The sequence below is a fragment of the Macaca mulatta genome, chromosome 14, assembly GCF_049350105.2.
Source record: "Macaca mulatta isolate MMU2019108-1 chromosome 14, T2T-MMU8v2.0, whole genome shotgun sequence".
Lineage (NCBI taxonomy): Eukaryota > Metazoa > Chordata > Mammalia > Primates > Cercopithecidae > Macaca > Macaca mulatta.
Genome location: NC_133419.1, coordinates 121841145 through 121860922, shown reverse-complemented (window position 1 = coordinate 121860922; position 19778 = coordinate 121841145). Strand labels below are relative to the sequence as shown.

At 44.2% G+C, this 19778-nt stretch overlaps 1 protein-coding gene across 6 annotated transcripts in view; it reads right to left on the bottom strand.

Annotated features, from left to right (window-relative positions):
- TECTA (tectorin alpha) overlaps nucleotides 1-19778 on the bottom strand; it is a 102251-nt gene that overhangs the window by 17392 nt on the left and 65081 nt on the right. For 4 of the 6 annotated variants that reach the window (XM_028834086.2, XM_077964538.1, XM_077964537.1 and 1 more), the window contains 6 exons: nucleotides 15499-15698; nucleotides 10372-10755; nucleotides 8163-8449; nucleotides 5709-5989; nucleotides 2956-3066; nucleotides 1559-1761 (listed from right to left, as the gene is read on the bottom strand). In XM_028834086.2, coding sequence (XP_028689919.2) covers nucleotides 1559-1761; nucleotides 2956-3066; nucleotides 5709-5989; nucleotides 8163-8449; nucleotides 10372-10755; nucleotides 15499-15698 — 1466 coding nt within the window. The remainder of the gene's footprint in view (nucleotides 1-1558; nucleotides 1762-2955; nucleotides 3067-5708; nucleotides 5990-8162; nucleotides 8450-10371; nucleotides 10756-15498; nucleotides 15699-19778) is intronic. The other 2 variants (XR_013404347.1, XR_013404348.1) reach the window with 1 other exon arrangement.

The following is a 19778-nucleotide window of genomic DNA, read 5'->3' as shown; positions in this document are numbered from 1 at the left end:
CAGAGGCTGTGCCAGGTTTCCCAGCACTGCTGGCCCACATGCACCACTCTGGAATTCTCCCCAGGCCTCAGCCACCTCCCCGTGGGGCAAGGCTCAGGACCTGCAGCCTGCCATGTCTGAGCCCCACCCTCCATGGTGGGCTCCCATGGGGCCCAAACCTCCCCAATGGGCTCCACCCCCTGCTCCATAGTGCCTGGTTCCATTGACCACCCAAGGGCTGAGGAGTGCAGGTGCCCCTCAGGACTGGCAGGCAGCTCTGCCTACAGCACTAGGTGAAGCCAGCTGGGTTCCTGAGTCTAGCGGGGACTTGGAAAACCTTTATGTCTAGCTAAGGGATCGTAAATGCACCAATCAGCACTCTGTGTCTAGCTCAGGGTTTGTAAATACACTAATCAGTAGTCTGTATCTAGGTAACCTAGTGGAGACTTGGAGAACTTTTCTGTCTGGCACTCTGTGTCTAGCTAGAGGATTGTAAATGCACCAATCAGTACTCCATGTCTAGCTCAGGGTTTGTAAATGCACTGGTCAGCACTCTGTATCTAGCTAACCTAGTGGGGACTTGGAGAACTTTTATGTCTAGCTAAGGGATCGTAAACAAACCAATCAGCACTCTGTCTAGCTCAAGGTTTGAAAATACACCAATTGATACTCTGTATCTAGCTAACCTAGTGGGGACTTGGAGAACTTTTCTGTCCAGCACTCCTGTGTCTAGCTCAGAGATTGTAAATGCACCAATCAGCACCCTGTCAAAATGGACCAATCAGCTCTCTGTAAAATGGACCAATCAGCAGGACGTGGGTGGGGCCAGATAAGGGAAGAAAAGCAGGGTGCTGGAGCCAGCCAGTGGCAACCCACTCGGGTCCCCTTCCACACTGTGGAAGCTTTATTTTCGCTCTTTACAATAAATCTTGCTGCTACTCACTCTTTGGGTCCATGCTGCCTTTAAGAGCTATAACCCTCACTGCAAAGGTCTGCAGCTTCAGTCCTGAAGCCAGCGAGACCACGAACCCACCAGAAGGAAGAAGCTCCAAACACATCTGAATGTCTGAAGGAACAAACTCCAGACACACCATCTTTAAGAACTGTAACACTCACCGCAAGGGTCCGCGGCTTCATTCTTGAAGTTAGCGAGACCAAGAACCCACCAATTCCGGACACACTGGGATTACAGGCATGAGCCAAAGCACTCGGCCTGAAGCCACCTGTTAAATGAGGTTTGGGACTCCCTTACCCCCTGAAATAGCTAAGCCTAGATGTATTTGCCTCAAAGAACAATAGAAGCATAAAAGACACAATTCTATCCATATACAAGACAAAGAACCACAGTAGGCATCCCAAACCAAGGAAAAAACACATCACTCTTTCAACTCCGTCAACCACTTAGCATGAAATGACGACTGCTCTTGCTGTCTTTCATTTTACACATGCCTATTGCTGTTTTCCAAGGAGCATATTTCTAAGCAGATCATCCTGAAGTTAGCTTTTGGGACAATAAATGTGCAAACACTCGAAGCTGTCGCTGTCTCTGCCAGGTGCTCTTTCCTGCTGCTTTTCTCACCTGCACAATGTTTCCACAATTCCCTTTGGTGTTGTTGATCTGAAAGGAGATAAAATCTTCCCCCTCGATGCCGGTACACTGTCTGTCATTGATCCTCACGCCCTCCCTCTCAAAACCGAGCTGGAAGAGTTTGCACTTAGATATGGACACTTCCATCTGGGATGCTTTGCAGGTCACCTCTGCATCGATAATGTCATGTGAGTCTGTGGGAACAGTTATTACGAAAGGCAAATCAGTGGAGTCGGTCTTGCTGCAGGAGTGGGAGCAAAGCATCCCATTACCATTCTCCTTTAGAAGAGGCAAATGATCTCCACTCAAAGACTGCAGCATTTCTAATTAGGCTTTGATCAGACCAAGCGAGCATATGAATTCATTCAAAGCAGTAACTTGGGCATTAGCAGAGCCTTTTTAAAAAGATAAAAATGCTAATAAAGTGTCTTCTGTCTTTTCTTTATAAAAACATGTCTTCCCCCACCTTGCTGGTGGCAGCTACTTTTCTGTAAGCTACATACTGAACATACCAAATCTGGCACATTGTGGCCTGGCTGAAAAGCATGCCTCTCAGGGACAGCAGCACTGGCCAGGCCACATCCGAAGCCCCTGCTGATTCAGCTCGGCAGAACCGTAGCGATTCCCAGGTGAGCACTAGGAGCTTGTTTTTTGACATGGCAATGCACCAATTGACATTTTCTCTTGAGCATGTAAATACAGCTAATAAGCACTATAGAAACAGAGAAAAACATTTTTATCTGTTTAGGTGAAGCCCTTGTCCCCTCCTAAGGAGCCTTTGGTCAACCAGATTTTCATTCTCCAATGCTGTTAAATTTAGCAGCTGCCTCTGCGTTACTTGGTTCAGGAAGGGGAGCAGAGATGGAAGGCAAAGCAGCTCCGCTTCAAGCTGCCATCCAGGCAGGCTCGGCAGTGGACAAGGCCATTTCCACACCAAGGGAGCTACAGTTAGGAACAAGTCCTGGAGTCCTAGTTATTTATGGCTTGCTTCAGACATTTGAGTCGTACATATCTTCGGGACCAAAAAGCTTTGGGCCAAATAAATCTGGCTTTAAATAACATTCATCCTAATTATTTCATATTGACATCAAAATACCCTATTTCCTTGTGCATCTAAAAGATCAATTTGGACCTTTCTGATGTTGAACGTGACCTCAGATGGAAATGGCTGGTTCCATTCATGTACAAATTTGTGTGTTACAATGTATTGAGGAAAAGGATGTAGCTATACTTTGAAGCAGTCAGATTGCTTCCTTGTTCTGCTTAAATGCTCCTGAAAGCTTCACTGTTTGGGAAAGCTTCACAAAGTGGGATGCATCAAGGTCCCTCCCCAGAGCAGCATCTCCCACGGGGCCTTTCTGGGTGGGGAGGTGGCCCGTGTCACTCACTGTTTCCATAGGGGGGCGGCTCGATGCAGCCACACAGCTCCCTGCCATTGCCCAGCTCGCAGGTTCGGTTGGGACAGTCCGCCCCCACACAGGGATCTTCAACCACTCCTGCTAAAAAGAAAAACACACAGAAACATGCACAACTTGATTTTCACACCTACATGCGGTAACATTTGGTTCCACTCCAGACTTGCCTCTTTAATCACATTGGAAATGGTCAGATGGCAGCTGCAGGTTAACAGACATGGCAACCTTCCAGAAAATAATGTCAATAGCTAGCAAATAGGTGCGTGCTATGGGCCTGGATTAGCTTCTTTGACCCTCGCAAATACTCCTCAAGGCTAAATATTATAAGCTCTATTTCACAGCTGAAACTTGCCCAAGGTCAAAAGCGAAGGTAAGTGGTGAAGACTGAATGCACAGATGCTCTTAACCCCAGTAATCTTACCACGATTAAGGCACCCACTACACTATAGCACAACGATTTGCACTGATATTTATATAAAGAGTAGCATCCAAATCATTTATCTCTACATCCCAGCATTCAACCACCTCATGGTTGGTGCACAATAAATATGTGTCAATAATGAACATATTAGGGCCAGTAAGATCCCAGAGAGGTCTCCCACACCAGCGCTTCTGACTCCTTTCTGATTCTTGGTTCACTTTCCCCCATGATCTGCTACTTGATTTTGTAAAAATAGACAAAGGAAAAACCTCCACACAGCTCACCAGCATTGACTTAGATTCATGGTGCTGTTTTGCCAAAAGGGTAAAACTGTAAGTAAAATAAAGATGTTATGTGGAGTATCATCATCATGTTTTTATGAACAATATTTCTGTAACAGATGAGATCACCTGCAAGATAGTCAACGCCTCAGTTTGAGAACCACTAATTAGCATTTTCTTTTAGAAGTTCATTTCTTTATTTAAAGAATCGCTCTGCCTATCAAGACAGAATATTCCTCCTGTTCATCACGGTATATGATGGACAGTGCTAAAGAAACAACTGTTCAATCCCAGCATGAGCCAAGTTGGCTTCAAGAGTTTTTTAAAAAAGAGTTTTTAAAGGATGCAAAATTTCATTTAGACAAGAGGAATAAATCCAAGCGATCTACTGTACATCAAAGTGGCTATAGTTAGTACCAATACACTGTACACTTGAAAATTACCAACAGACTAGAGTTTCATGTTCTCACCACAGACACACATACCCCCACACACAGGGAAAAAAAGAGTTTAAAAACAAAACAAAAATCCCAGGCTGCCCACAGCTCCATATACCTCTTCTGACTCAGCTGCCACGCCCCTCTGGTAGGTAACTAATTACATTAGGTAGGAGTGCATGGATGGCTCAGCATAAGCCTGTCTTAATTTCTGGAAGGACAACTGAAAGAATGCCATCAGCATAAGTTAAATATATTTATTTTCAAAAGGCTGCTTTTTATAAAGATCCTTTCACTGGCCCAGTATATCCAGTACCTAGCACAGTGCTAAGCACATGGCAGCCACCAAGCGAATGTTATGATTGACCGACTCTGCATGAGAATGACAAACAGAGTAACAGAAACATGGTGCAGAGGTTACAGTCCACAAGAAGGAAATGTTTATTTACAAATGTGGTGGTCCATCTGCCAACTGGCAGATAAAACATGCCCTTAGACAGATGGAAGCTTTGAGTATTTTTTGAATTATATATGTATTTTTTAAAATTCCTGACAATTTGAAAAGTTCAAAACAGTTAATTTTTAAAGTCATTGAAAGTATTCTTATGAACACAGCAGAGTAAAATATTAACAAATATTTTTGTTAGTTTCCAACAGAGACTAGTAATTTGCTTAACAGTTTCTGAAATCACTGAAATGTATTTTAATTAACTGCATTGTTTTTAGGCTCTGAATTAAAGTGTATTCCTACACTTGATCCAGTTTGGTCTGCAAATTTACCAACATGTATTTATCGTCTTGGAGTCAGCCTGTTTTCACAGTGGTACCTATATACACACCGGGCTGGTGTTGTGGGTCAGAGCACAAAACACACATTCTGTTGGCCACACTAGTGGGAGTGACCATTTATGTGTATGGACACACATGTATGTCTATGGCACGTTTACATGTGTGTGTATACATCTATAATCACTCCCCTATTTGATTAACACAGTAGGAAAATGAACAAATTGAATAATAGAATACACATCAAAATAATTTTCTTACTACAGAAAAAAACCCACAAGATTCTGTTTACCTTTTTTTTTACCAGCTGATCTAATATATGTGATCTCCACAGTCAATCCAACTGCAGCTTCCTTTCAGCCCAGGTGGACATAACCAGCTCAGTTCCACCTCTGCCTTCCGCCTGCTCTTGCCTTCACTTTCTGATAGAGGATGACCTCATGCTAAAGAAGCCAAGGTGGAGATGCGTTTGGGAACTAAAATCCATCGGGAATCCCACACTGTGTCCCTCTACCTCATAAGCCACTAAACCAGGGCTCTTCCAACCCAGAGAGCCCCATCTTCCCACGTTTGTTTTCCAAATTCCATAGCTGGACAGGAACCATAGGTGGGTTAGGCTCCATGGGAGGGGCCCGTCACTGAATCTCGGCTGCAGCTCACAGCTCTCTACTATCCAATCCTGGAAGCAGATCTATGAGTAAATCTGGAGAGGACCAGTCATCCCTAGAAAAAGCAATGCTACCTGCAAAGCTGTTCTTTTCACTGAAAATGGAATCCACAGAAATAAAATAATTCTCTTACAGCAATTCTCCTTCTCAATCCATTCGGTGCTGAGGATCCCGAAGGAGCGGCAGGCCTCCCCGTAGGCAGCCAGGGAGCCGCACAGCTGGAACTTCTTGTGGTTGTAGCAGCCGTCCAGGTAGCAGGACTCGTAGAATGGGAGGGGATCAAGAAGCCCATAGCAGGGCTGGAAGAAGCCCTTCATGTCGGTGAGCTTCAGGCAGTAGCCATCACCCTGCATCTTCTGGATGTGCACATTGTCACACATGGCTGCATACTGTGAGAACTGCAGCTCGTTGCAGCTGGGGGCAAGAGGTCTGGTCAGACTGAGTGATGCAAAAACAGCCATCTGAGATCTTCAATGGAAGGTAAATAGCATCTGTACCTGTTTTGCTACCCCTGAAGCTAGTGCACTGTGCCAGTTCCAACACTAATTAGCTTTGTGACCTTTGGCAAGTCAGATACTACTGGTCTCTATTCTATCCATCTAAGAAAGTGAAACGGTAATTCCTGTCACATATCATTGAACTACAGTGAGGCTAAAATGGAATGATGGATTAGTGGCCAAAGTGCCATACGAAAGGCAGATATTGATATAGTAACCACGAACACTTTGGCATAATTGATTGATATGTTTGATACAATTGATATAATAACCATTAACAGGTATGAATATAATAACTAATAACAATGATAATAGTAATGATACTTGGCAGAATTAAAGATTTGAAAGGAAGCCTTCTAAGCCAGTTCCACTTTAGCCATGAGGGACCAAAAGCAAAACATTACAAGAAAGTCGGTGTCCAGCTGATAACAGTTTATTTTAAAAGGAAGAGGAGGGGAGGGGAAGGGACCGGTGAGGAGGAGGAGCAGGAGGGGAAGGGGGAGTGGGGGAGGGGAGGGGAGGGGAGGGGAGGGGAGGGGAGGGGAGGGAAGGGAAGGGAAGGGAAGGGAAGGGAAGGGAAGGGAAGGGAAGGGAAGGGAAGGGAAGGGAAGGGAAGGGAAAGGGGAAGGAAGGGAAAGAGGGAGGGAAGGAGGGAGGGAGGAGGGAGGGAGGCAGGCCGGCCAAATTCAAACAGAATCATAATTCCTCAAGAGGAGCTGAACCTTGCCTATCTTTGGAAACACTACAGTGGCTTAAAGTAGTGTTCTAAATATAATGTCCAAAGTTCTCTCTTTTCTATCTGTGGGTCAATGCATAGCATTCTAGAGTAAGCACCAAATTAGGAATCCTGGAATCTCATCCTGGCTTTGCCATATATGGGGCCTCCTCATATAAGCCATTCTCTGTCTTAGTCTCTGTTTTACCTAGGAAAGGAAGAGACTGAACAAGATATTGCCCAAGGATTTTCACAGCTCTGAGTCCCATAATTCACAGGACAGTCTAATATATGATACATTGTTCACTGTGCACTTGGGGCAGGGTCAAAGAGGCTTAAAGTGTGATTTCCAAGACTAGGGATTTAGCTGATATTTAGCATGTAAAGCAACATGATTGAGCCATTGTACAAGCAGAACTAACAAGAAAGAGAAGCATATCTACAGATCCAGAAAGGTATCCACATACTCAGCAGCCCTGAGGGGCCCTAAATTTAAAACCTTTGGAATAACTTTTTTTTTTTTTTTTTTTTTTTTTTTTGAGACGGAGTCTCACTCTGTCGCCCAGGCTGGAGTGCAGTGGCCGGATCTCAGCTCACTGCAAGCTCCGCCTCCCAGGTTCACGCCATTCTCCTGCCTCAGCCTCCCGAGTAGCTGGGACTACAGGCGCCCACCACCACGCCCGGCTAGTTTTTTGTATTTTTTTTTAGTAGAGACGGGGTTTCACCGTGTTAGCCAGGATGGTCTTGATCTCCTGACCTCGTGATCCACCCGTCTCGGCCTCCCAAAGTGCTGGGATTACAGGCTTGAGCCACCGCGCCCGGCCTTGGAATAACTTCTTTAGCTCACTCTCTCTTTGCTGGCAGGGGTGGGCCTGATAATAACCTTGTAACTGCTGTTTTTAAAAAAGGCTTTCCTGATTCCCACCAACTTCTACCTACACAACCATAGTCAAGCCTTCTTGTAAGAGGCAAGGACACACAATTAGACCCAGCACTAAGGGAGTCAAAGATAGCCCTTCTTCTTCTGAGTCAACTCTTAATTCCACACCCAGCAGGGGTGCCTAGGTCCTGGGTGGGCAGCTGGTCAAGGCTTCAGAGTTCTCATCCTGGGCACACTCTTCTGTTTAGCCAAGGGCTGGATGACCTGAAAATTAGAGTTATATCATCTAAGCCCAACTCCTTCCTCTGCAGTTCACAAAATTACTGGGGTCTCTGATGTGCCTAGTTTTAGCATCAAAACTCCAAAGAGCTTGGGTTCATCTCTGTAGGAGAGCAGGGGCAGTGCTAAGGAAAGTGCATTCCTCATTCACACCACCTATGGACGTGAGAGAACCTGGGCCACCAAGTTTAGTGGCTTGAACTCCTACACCCTCACCTCTTCTGCATGCCATTGGTTTTCCAGCTCTGGGCCAGCACCACGCTGCTTACCACCGGCTTCCCTCGCAAGGTCACATAATCATCTGTTAGGTCCCCGTTGAAGTTGCCACAGAGACCACACACTTTGTTCTGCAGCCTCTCGCTGATGCTGATTTTAATGACGTTGAAACCATTGTAGTATATCTGGATGTCTGGGCTGGTGTCAATCACCAGAAACCCCTCACTGCTGTAGATTTTGGTTGCCAAACCAGTTATAAATGGAACATTCACTTGTGTGCCATTCACCTATAGGAGGAGGAAAACAGAAAATAATTACGCTTAGAGCAGGGGTTGCCAAACTTGTTCAGGAAAGGGCCAGGGAAAATATTCTGGGCATCGCAGGCTCTGTGATCTCTGTCTCAACGACTCCACTCTGTCCCTGCGGCATGACAGCAACCACAGACAATACACAACTAAATGAGTGTGGATGTGTTCCAGCAAAGCTTTATTTACACAAACAGGCAGCAAGCAGATTTGCCAGCCCCTGCCCTAGAGTTTAAAGGCATTCACTCATCTTACTGTGTAGTTGCCCCAAAGGAAGCAACTATGGAACAGAAGTAGGGGAGAGGAGGTGAGAGATAAGGAAATCTTAGAAAAGTATAACCCACAATGAATGGCTGCATTTGTGTCTAAAACTTTCCCCAGCATAAGCCAATTACTGAAAATGAAATCCCAATCCTGTGCCAACGAGAGTCTAACACAGTTAAGATGGATCTGGGCATCATTGCCATGTTTATCGTTTTCTTGCTTATAATGTTCAAACTGGAGGTCCCCCCAGAGGACCTATAGGCACATTATTTTCTGCATTTGTCATTTTCCTGCTTTCTAACATTTTCTTTCCTTAGCCCTTGGGGCAGAATATAACATGCTTTTCCTGTACTTACAAAATAAAAATTTTCTCCCCAGGCTATTAGTAGCTTTTGTACCTTAAAATAAAAAAATAAAAACCAGACACCTTTTTAAAAAATGAGTCTCTACTGTTTTGACTAGCTTGGGTATTTTGTTCAGCCACAATGTCAGTTTTTCTCTCTCGGGTGGTCATCTTCATTTTCTAGCCCCTGGATTCTGGACCAACGCTGTCGTGTTGATGTGGGCCAATTTGTAAAAGGAATGAGAATGTCAAAAACAGTGGCACCTTTCACTGAAGTTAAAACCGGTATTAAATTTCAGATTCTTCATTTTAAGCTCACAAAATACTGCTGGTCTTTTGCCTGATGCTTGATACTATGCTATTTGATGACTCTTCAATTAAAGATACACTCAAGGCCTGATTATCTGAGCAGGTGGAAAACAGATACACGCAATAACACTCAATTCCAAAAAGTGGTAATGTGGCTGTCTCTGGGTCCCTCCCTCCCTGTGCTCACAGTGCTGGGGCCTGGCTCCATCCTTCCTGGCGACCTGCGGCAGCAGCCTGCTCTGCCTGAGAGGCTGGGTCACCGTCAACAGTGCATCTGAGCAGGTGATCTTCTTAAAAAGGGTGGGAGGAATTCAAGTAGAGAGCCATATTTGTTGTGGGGGTGAGTGGGGGGTTGGGTGGGGGGTTTACATTTATTTACACACAGGTGTAAGATAAACAAGAAACCAGGAAATGGGCCTAAGGAGGAGCCAACCTAAGAGAAGTCCACCAAGTGCAGCCTCCCATTTCCTGCCCCTCAGCGGGTCATCATGTGGCCCTTGGACAAAGGAGGTGCGCGTCAGGTTTTCACTCAGATTGGTGTTTTGTAGGCAAATGCTTGCTTTCTCTTAGCTTATAGAAAGGATGGCAAAGATGAAGGGTGGGTCTGACTACAAGAGGGCAGAGCCAAAAATAATCTTAAGGGCTGTTAAAAACAAATGAGACGCATTTTGGAAAGTAATCAGAGTAAAAACTGATTTACCTAACAATTTATCACCTGAAGCTCTGTTAGCACCCATGCCATTGCCTGGCTCTGAGACCCCGCAAGTCTCCTGCCTTTGGAATCATCAGCCAAGAACCAAATGGTGTCCATTCTTAATGCTTAAAGCATCTTCATACTTCGATTCTTTAAAACCTGGTCACTGTGTGTGGAACACCATGAAGCAACAATCTATCCCACAACTTGGCTATCTGGGAGAACCCTACACAATCCCCCAGCCAACCCCTTGTTTCCGGGCCCCTTCTTAAGAATGGACACCAGACTGGTCACCTTGACCGTGTTCCGGTCGCTGATGAGAATCTGCTCTTCGTTAATGTAGAAGTAGACGGGCGAAATGATGGTGAGGTTGGGGGCCGACCACTTGTCGAAGTTGATGATAAGCTGGAAGGAGATGTCGGGCAGTTTCTGGCAGATGGTGGACAGCACGAAGGCGCAGTTGGCCGGGAAGCGGAGGAAGGCGCCGTCGAAGGTGCGGAAGACGCCGCCGCCGGCCGCCAGGCAGTAGGAGGTCTTGGTGCTGAAGCAGCCGCGCACCCCGTTGCGCAGCGCGCACTCCTCGTCGGACTTGCACTGGCGCGGGTCGCACTGGATCAGGTTGCGACGGAAACAGCGGCAGCGGCGCGTGCAGTCGCTGTTCCAGAACAGCTGCTTGGGCTGGAAGAGAGGCGCCGTTTGCATTAAATTCAGACTGTGGTCAGGGCTGGAGACCCCAAAGTCCAGTCCCCCTGGTCTTTTATCAGGCTGGGCTAGCCTATCTTTAATAGGGCTGGAATTTGTAGGAGGCAGCAGTGGGGAAACGGTCTCAACTCAAAGGCTCCATCAGTTGCATGCAACTCAGACGCCAAACAATATGCAGTTTTGACATTTACTTATTTACTTATGTATTTATTCTTAAAGACAGGGTCTCATTCTGTTGCCCAGGCTGGAGTGCACTGGCGCAATCGCAGATCACTGTAAGTAACCTGGAATGCCTGGACTCAAGCTATTCTCCTATCTCAGCCTCCCTAGTAGCTGGAACTATAGGCACACACCACCACACCCAGCTAATTTTTGTATTTTTTGTAGAGACGGAGTCTCACTATGTTCTTGAACTGCTGGGCTCGAGCGATCCTCCTGCCTCAGCCTCTCAAACTGCTTGGATTACCGGTGTGAGCCACCACCCTGGCCATAACTTGATTGATTTTAATAAAGAACTCTGAAATCTTTGTGGCTGGATTGTAGAACTAATCACAGTCAACCTGAATGTGCAGCTGTTAGAGGAACTAGGTAAAGAGGAAGAATATTTGGTAGAAAATATTCATCAAGGAATCACACTTCTGACAAGTACAGACTCTGCTTCAAAGATGAAATTAAAATTTACTTAAGAATGATAAATTGGCCCTTCAAGTTTTAAACAGTCGTAAGAAAGCAATGACCAGCACTTCTGATTAACCATTTCACATTTCACAATCCTCACCCTTCCTTGTGTCTCGTCTGCTTCCAACTTACTTCTGTTGGAAGTACCTTCATTCCCATGTGTCCTGAATGTGAGAGATCCAGAGAACACCTGGGGTCCATGAAAGGAACGTTTTGGGATCAGACCACCTGAGTTTCAATCTAGTCCTGTATCCCCCCCTGTGCCATCTTGAGTAACATTACTCACCTCCCCAGTGTCACTTTGCTCATTTCTAAATTGGAGATATTAATAGTATCCTGTGGTTGAGTGCAGTGGCTCATGCCTGTAATCCCAGCACTTTGGGAGGTCGAGGTGGAAGGACTGCTTGAGCCCAGGAGTTTGAGACAAACCTGAGCAACACAACGAAACCTCATCTCTACTTAAAATAATAATAATAATAATAGGCCAGGTGCAGTGGTTCATGCCTGTAATCCCAGCACTTTAGGAGGCTGAGGTGGGTGGATCACCTGAGGTCAGGAGTTCGAGACCAGCCTGGCCAACATGGTGAAACCCCATCTCTACTAAAAATGCAAAAATTAGCCAGGCATGGTGGCACATGTCTACAGTCCCAGCTGCTCGGGAGGCTGAGGCAGGAGAATCGCTTGAACCTGGGAGGCGGGGGTTGCAGTGAGCCGAGATCATGCCATTGCACTCCAGCCTGGGCGACAGAGTGAAACTCTGTCTCAAAATAATAGTAATAATAATAATGATAATAATAACCAGCATGGTAGTGCATGTCTGTAGTCCCAGCTACTCCAGAGGCTGAGGTGGGAGGATCGCTTAAGCCTGGGAGGTAGAGGCTGCAGTGAGTTGTGATCCTGCTACTGCACTCCAGCCTGGGCAACAGAGAGACCCTGTCTCAGAAGTAATAACAATAAAATGAAATTAAAAATAATGTCTTACAGGGCAGTTGTAAGGAATAAATTAAATAAGATGTATAAAACACACTTCCTGGCATAGGGTAGGCACTCAATAAATAGAAGCTGCTATTACAGGAGTAGAACAGCTCATCGTCTTTCAGATGGTGAAGAAATTATGCAACATTATATAAAATACCTACAACATAGCGTATCCTCAACTGGAGGCAGCTATTCTTTTCTTTTCTTTTCTTTCCCAGGAGTCCCACAACTAGAATGTTATTTTCTACTTTTCCCAAAACAGGCGGCAATCTGCAGGCACGACTCTGCTTGGTAGGGTTTGCATTCTTGATGTTGCACTTGCTCTAGACTAAGAATTCCAGGAAACTGTTGGAAATTGGTCATGATTGTCCAAGTGGGAGGTGGTACCAACAAATAGACTGTGTCAGAGAGATGTGGGCACTCAATGCATTATCGACTTACCAAAATAGTGTTATCCAGAAAAGATCTTTCAACAGCACAAAAAGGCCTATGTTTCTGTCTGGTCAGTTTTCTGCTTTAACTAGAGACATCAAAACCCTGGATATCAACTACAGATATGACTCAGATTCAAGGGTAAATAGATAGAGGAGAAGATCTTCCAGAACAACTTTCCTGATTGCAGTGCACTTCAAGATGCTATTGCTGATTCTTTCATCCTCAAAGTGAAGTCATTGCTGGAACTAAGTCTACTCTCCTTCCAGACTTACATAACATATTCTGGATGCCAACAGCCTCACAAATTGACTTCATTTCTCTTATCAGATTTATAGAATAACTGAGTGGATGGTTTGGCCTCTCCCTGATAAGAAGTCAGACATTACAGTGGTGAAAAGTGAAAAATAACTTGATGTATGTGGATATGATAAAGGGTAAATAATTCATCCACGAGAGAATCTGATCCTGAAACGAGCATTACAGTAAAGTGGCTGGCCCAACGCTGCTTTCTTCACCTTAATCACACATGACAATGACAGCTGGGTGATCACTCTACATGCTAATAGCCAGGCATAGTCTCTATTCATTTCCAAAGAAATTTATTCTATGAACAAGCCCCCAAGCGCTTTGGAATGGTGGCAAGTAGATGTGGATTCTTTGTTCTCTGAGTTTCCTGCTTCCCGGATGTAAGCTGTTGTCAAAATCCACTGAGGTTCTGATGAAAAACTGTTCATAATGTTTACACTGTAGTACTAATAGCAGCCAAGAGCTGACCATGCTTTTCCTGAGAGTCCCAAGGGCTTTTATTTGCATCCTTTCAGAAACACGCCTGGATTTTTCATTTACAAAATGTTTCTCAAGAGAATAACAAAACAACAATAACAATAGCAGCTCCCAATTATTGAAGGACTCGATGCCAGGCAGTAGGCTAGGAACCCAGCATATATTATTTATCCAACAGCCCTACTGGGTTGGTATCATTAGTCACATTTCATTCACAGGGAAACAGACGCTCAGAGAAATGACAGCGTTTGCTCAGTGTCACACCTCCAGCGGTGGTACTGCTAGGATCGAACCCAGGTTTCATTGAATTATGCCACACTGACACTCAGAATGCCTGCCAAGGGTGCATGGCACAGTTGATAGATGGATAGGTTTTGGTAAGTCTCCGGGCTGGGGAACACAGTTTATGGAGTACTTTTTGAGTTTTGAGCCTGATTGTATCTTCTCCTCAACTGTGAGAAAACAGAATTCATTAATTTTTTCCACATGTTCTACCTTTTCCTTTCAAATAATATTTCTAAGAGCTCATTTCAACACCCCCCTCCCAAAAAGCCTCCTTTGATTAGTTCCACTATTTTACCTTACTTCCTCCCTGTCTTTCTAATATAGCATTTAAATAAATTTTCCACTGAAAGTGAAATTGAGGGTCACTTCCACATTTCTTTTATTTATCCCCAAAGTTAGGGCAACTTGAATGAGTCAATGCATCTTTACAAAAAGGAGTTACTATTTATTTTTCGCCTAGTTGATTTCCAATTCAGACATTTCAGTTAGATTTATTTTAAATGCTACTATTCTTTTTCACTTAAAATTGATTAGTTCTGTAGGGTATTATTTTTCACTTGCTGATAGGTTATTTTGTAACTGTTCTCCTGTTCTTTAACGTACATTGTTTCTCTCTTCTGAATAGATTTTTAAGATCCTCAAGGCAGGGGACATGCTTTCTCATCCCCCACAATACCACCAACACAGTGCTTTGCAAACAGTAGATACTCAATTATTCGTAGTTGTTAACCATCTAACTTGCCAACATACGGTTTTGATGTCATTTAAACAGGGAATGGGCTTGAGGTCGAACCATGAACTAAATGCCTTGTCTATTCAAGAGCTTTTCTAGCTTAGTATTATGGAATTCTAGCTTAGTATTATGGAAAGATTACAAAGTCCAAAAAGTGAAATGATTTCGTGAACTAATATGTTTTATTGATAAACATCTGCGAAGGGCATCTTCATAAACTCTACGTTTAAACCCCTGTAGGGGGCGCCGCAGAGGGTGGGATGTGGGGGCACCACATGAGCAGTCCAGACCAAACTCTGGGGATGATCCACAGTGACAAATGGCACACGTGGAGATGGCAGCCACAGCTACCCTCACGGAGCCTCAACAGCCAGAGAGGGAAGGCCGCCCCACGCAGCCTCCAGCTCCATATTTTCCAGTGACAAATGTCCTTAGCTAAGACAGCTACAAATGTCAGATTCACAGCCACCATATTTCCAAACTATAGCTGTATCTGAAGCTTTCAAACTGAGATTTACAGGACAGAAAACAGAGAAAGGCACGACAGAGACACACAAATGTGAGTGAGTTGGGGAGGCAGAGCACCGGAGACCTTGCCAATGTGGAGGAGGGAGGAGGGAGACACTCTGGTGCTTTTCTGACACTCAGTGCCCAAGAGCATCATCTGAAGAGTGTGCTTAGCCTCTCTACCCCCCATCCCACTCCCCTGCCATGAACATGATGCTCTTCATAATGAAGTGGGAAAATTGGTCAATCTGACCAACCTCTTAAGAGTTGGAGAGGAATCTGATCATTGGCAAGGAGGACGCCAGGCTGGCCTCCCATACCTCGTAATATTTGCCATCGGAGTAGCAGCCGCAGCTGTGGGGCAGGATGCAGCTCTTGCCGTTGAGGACGTAGCCAGCGTCGCACTGACAGCCCTCCACGCAGTAGTGGCTGCAGTCACTCTTCAGGCGGATGGCGGCACAGCGGGGCTGGCAGACACTCACGCAGCTCTCGTAATGGCTGTTTGGAGGGCAGGTGACAGCTGGAACAGGACAGACAAGTCAAGACTCACACGATCACAAGGCACCAAGGAGGGTTTTCTCACGGCCACTGCTCACCTACTCAGGGGGATGAAGGTCACAGGGAGAGGCAGGAAGTAGGAGGTCTGCCGCCTTTCTTCATTACTGCCCTCTTCACTCACAGAAAGCCTGGGTCTGATTAGTTGCCTTTTAAATAAAGGGCCAATGTACAGATGGAGGTGGCTGGAGCTTCTCACATCATGGTCGTCCTCTCCTCAGCCTGGCCATTGAGATCCTCTATTGCCTGCCACCTAAACCGACCCCGCATCTGAATCTCCAGTTAGACATGTCACCTGATAACCTCTCAGGGCACCCACACTCCTCCTGCCTCTAGGTCTTCATTCACACTGATCTTTCTTATTCATGCCCTCCTTCATCCTCTGAGCCTATCCATATTCCTGGTTCTTCAAGTCCCAGTGGGAGTCCCAGCTTACCCATATAGCTCTCCCTCTTAGACCAATGTCAGCTCCTCTACACCCCAGAGCTTCTACAGAACCTTTTTCTAAGCCAGCAGTTTACCATCCATAGATGCCTGAGCCCCACGATCTCTGAGAAGGCAAATGTACACTCTGTGTGTGTGTGTTTGTGTGCATGAGTACACGTGCTGGCGTGGACGTGTGTGTGTGTTTGTGTGCATGAGTACACGTGCTGGCGTGCACGTGTGTGTGCATGTGCACGTGTCTGTGCAAACTGACTCACATCAATTATGTTCTACCATTTTTCAAATGCATCTAGATGCTTCTATAGAAGGCAAGTAGGGTCCTGGTGAAGGGTGTGGGCTCTGGAACCAGCTGTAAGAGACCCAGAGCATCACCCGGGCTCTCTGAGCTTCAGCTTTCTTCTCTATACATACAGATACCAATAGCATTCGCTTCATGCCTGGTTGCAAAGGATTAAGTGAGTCTGTGTGCTCAGGACGGTGGCTGGCACATAAGTGTTCCATAAGTATTAGTCAATCATTAAAGATAGGTTTGCTTAAAAAGTTTTGTAGAAGCTATTATCTCAATCAATGTATACTAAAAGCACAACTACCATTGTGTGGGAATGTCTACCCTATACTGTATACAGTATCTATATGGGGGGTTATTTCATTTATTAAATTATCTAGTGGTAACATCTACTTTTAGAGTACACAGTTCTATGAATTTTAACACATGTTTTGATTCATATAACCACTCTCACAATATACCATATGTTTTTAAAAAACATTTGTAGTTTAATACATAATACTTGCATAGCGTAGAAAATCCAAACCATACAAGTAAAAGCATAATGAAATGGCAACCTCTGATACCAAACTATAGTCCATTTTTCCAGAAGTGTTCTATGCATATACAAGCACCCATTTGTGTGCGTATGTATGCACACAAGCATATGTGTATGCCCTGCCCATTATTTTTTGCATAAATGGGAGCATAATATATACACATTTCTGCTCATTGCTTTCTTTATGACAATATTCATTTCATTTATCCTCAAATTATTGCTTTTGCGCTGCTGCATGCTGAGTGTATTTTATATGTTTATGCTGATGCTGCAGTGAACATCCCTGTACGTATATCTTTGCCCTCATGAGTAAGGGCATCTGCGGAATAAATTACTGAAAGTGGAATTACTGGGTCAGATGGTATGAATGCCACTAAGTTGCCTCTAAAGAGGCTGTGCCAATTTATCTTCCTCCCTGCACTGTTGGAGGAGGTTTGTTTTCCCACACTCTCCTTGATTGTCTATCACCAAATTGTCTGATCCTTGGAAACAAGCTTAAAATACTATATGTGCTGTCTCCTTATGCTATATGTGTATTATTATTATTATTATATATCCTTATTTAGTTTGCATTTCTTTGTGAGGTTGATCCTCTTGCTTTCATTTGTTTTTTTTTTTTTTTTTTTTTTTTTTTTTTTTTTTTTTTTTTTTTTTTTTTTAATTTATTTATTATTATTATACTTTAAGTTGTAGGGTACATGTGCATAACGTGCAGGTTTGTTACATATGTATACTTGTGCCATGTTGCTGTGCTGCACCCATCAACTCGTCATTTACATCAGGTATAACTCCCAATGCAATCCCTCCCCCCGCCCTCTCCCCATGATAGGCCCCGGTGTGTGATGTTCCCCTTCCTGAGTCCGAGTGATCTCATTGTTCAGTTCCCACCTATGAGTGAGAACATGCGGTGTTTGGTTTTCTGTTCTTGTGATAGTTTGCTAAGAATGATGGATTCCAGCTGCATCCAAGTCCCTACAAAGGACTCAAACTCATCCTTTTTTATGGCTGCATAGTATTCCATGGTGTATATGTGCCACATTTTCTTAATCCAATCTGTCACTGATGGACATTTGGGTTGATTCCAAGTCTTTGCTATTGTGAATAGTGCTGCAATAAACATACGTGTGCATGTGTCTTTATAGCAGCATAATTTGTAATCCTTTGGGTATATACCCAGTAATGGGATGGCTGGGTCATATGGTACATCTAGTTCTAGATCCTTGAGGAATCGCCATACTGTTTTCCATAATGGTTGAACTAGTTTACAATCCCACCAACAGTGTAAAAGTGTTCCTATTTCTCCACATCCTCTCCAGCACCTGTTGTTTCCTGACTTTTTAATGATTGCCATTCTAACTGGTGTGAGATGGTATCTCATGGTGGTTTTGATTTGCATTTCTCTGATGGCCAGTGATGATGAGCATTTTTTCATATGTCTGTTGGCTGTATGAATGTCTTCTTTTGAGAAATGTCTGTTCATGTCCTTTGCCCACTTTTTGATGGGGTTGTTTGTTTTTTTCTTGTAAATTTGTTTGAGTTCTTTGTAGGTTCTGGATATTAGCCCTTTGTCAGATGAGTAGATTGCAAAAATTTTCTCCCATTCTGTAGGTTGCCTGTTCACTCTGATGGTAGTGTCTTTTGCTGTGCAGAAGCTCTTTAGTTTAATGAGATCCCATTTGTCAATTTTGGCTTTTGCTGCTGTTGCTTTTGGTGTTTTAGACATGAAATCTTTGCCCATGCCTATGTCCTGAATGGTACTACCTAGGTTTTCCTCTAGGATTTTTATGGTATTAGGTCTAACATTTAAGTCTCTAATCCATCTTGAATTAATTTTCGTATAAGGAGTAAGGAAAGGATCCAGTTTCAGCTTTCTACTTATGGCTAGCCAATTTTCCCAGCACCATTTATTAAATAGGGAATCCTTTCCCCATTTCTTGTTTCTCTCAGGTTTGTCAAAGATCAAATGGCTGTAGATGTGTGGTGTTATTTCTGAGGACTCTGTTCTGTTCCATTGGTCTATATCTCTGTTTTGGTACCAGTACCATGCTGTTTTGGTTACTGTAGCCTTGTAGTATAGTTTGAAGTCAGGTAGCGTGATGCCTCCAGCTTTGTTCTTTTGGCTTAGGATTGTCTTGGAGATGCGGGCTCTTTTTTGGTTCCATATGAACTTTAAAGCAGTTTTTTCCAATTCTGTGAAGAAACTCATTGGTAGCTTGATGGGGATGGCATTGAATCTATAAATTACCTTGGGCAGTATGGCCATTTTCACAATATTGATTCTTCCTATCCATGAGCATGGTATGTTCTTCCATTTGTTTGTGTCCTCTTTGATTTCACTGAGCAGTGGTTTGTAGTTCTCCTTGAAGAGGTCCTTTACATCCCTTGTAAGTTGGATTCCTAGGTATTTGATTCTCTTTGAAGCAATTGTGAATGGAAGTTCATTCCTGATTTGGCTCTCTGTTTGTCTGTTACTGGTGTATAAGAATGCTTGTGATTTTTGCACATTAATTTTGTATCCTGAGACTTTGCTGAAGTTGCTTATCAGCTTAAGGAGATTTTGGGCTGAGACAATGGGGTTTTCTAAATATACAATCATGTCATCTGCAAAGAGGGACAATTTGACTTCTTCTTTTCCTAACTGAATACCCTTGATTTCTTTCTCTTGCCTGATTGCCCTAGCCAGAACTTCCAACACTATGTTGAATAGGAGTGGTGAGAGAGGGCATCCCTGTCTTGTGCCAGTTTTCAAAGGGAATTTTTCCAGTTTTTGCCCATTC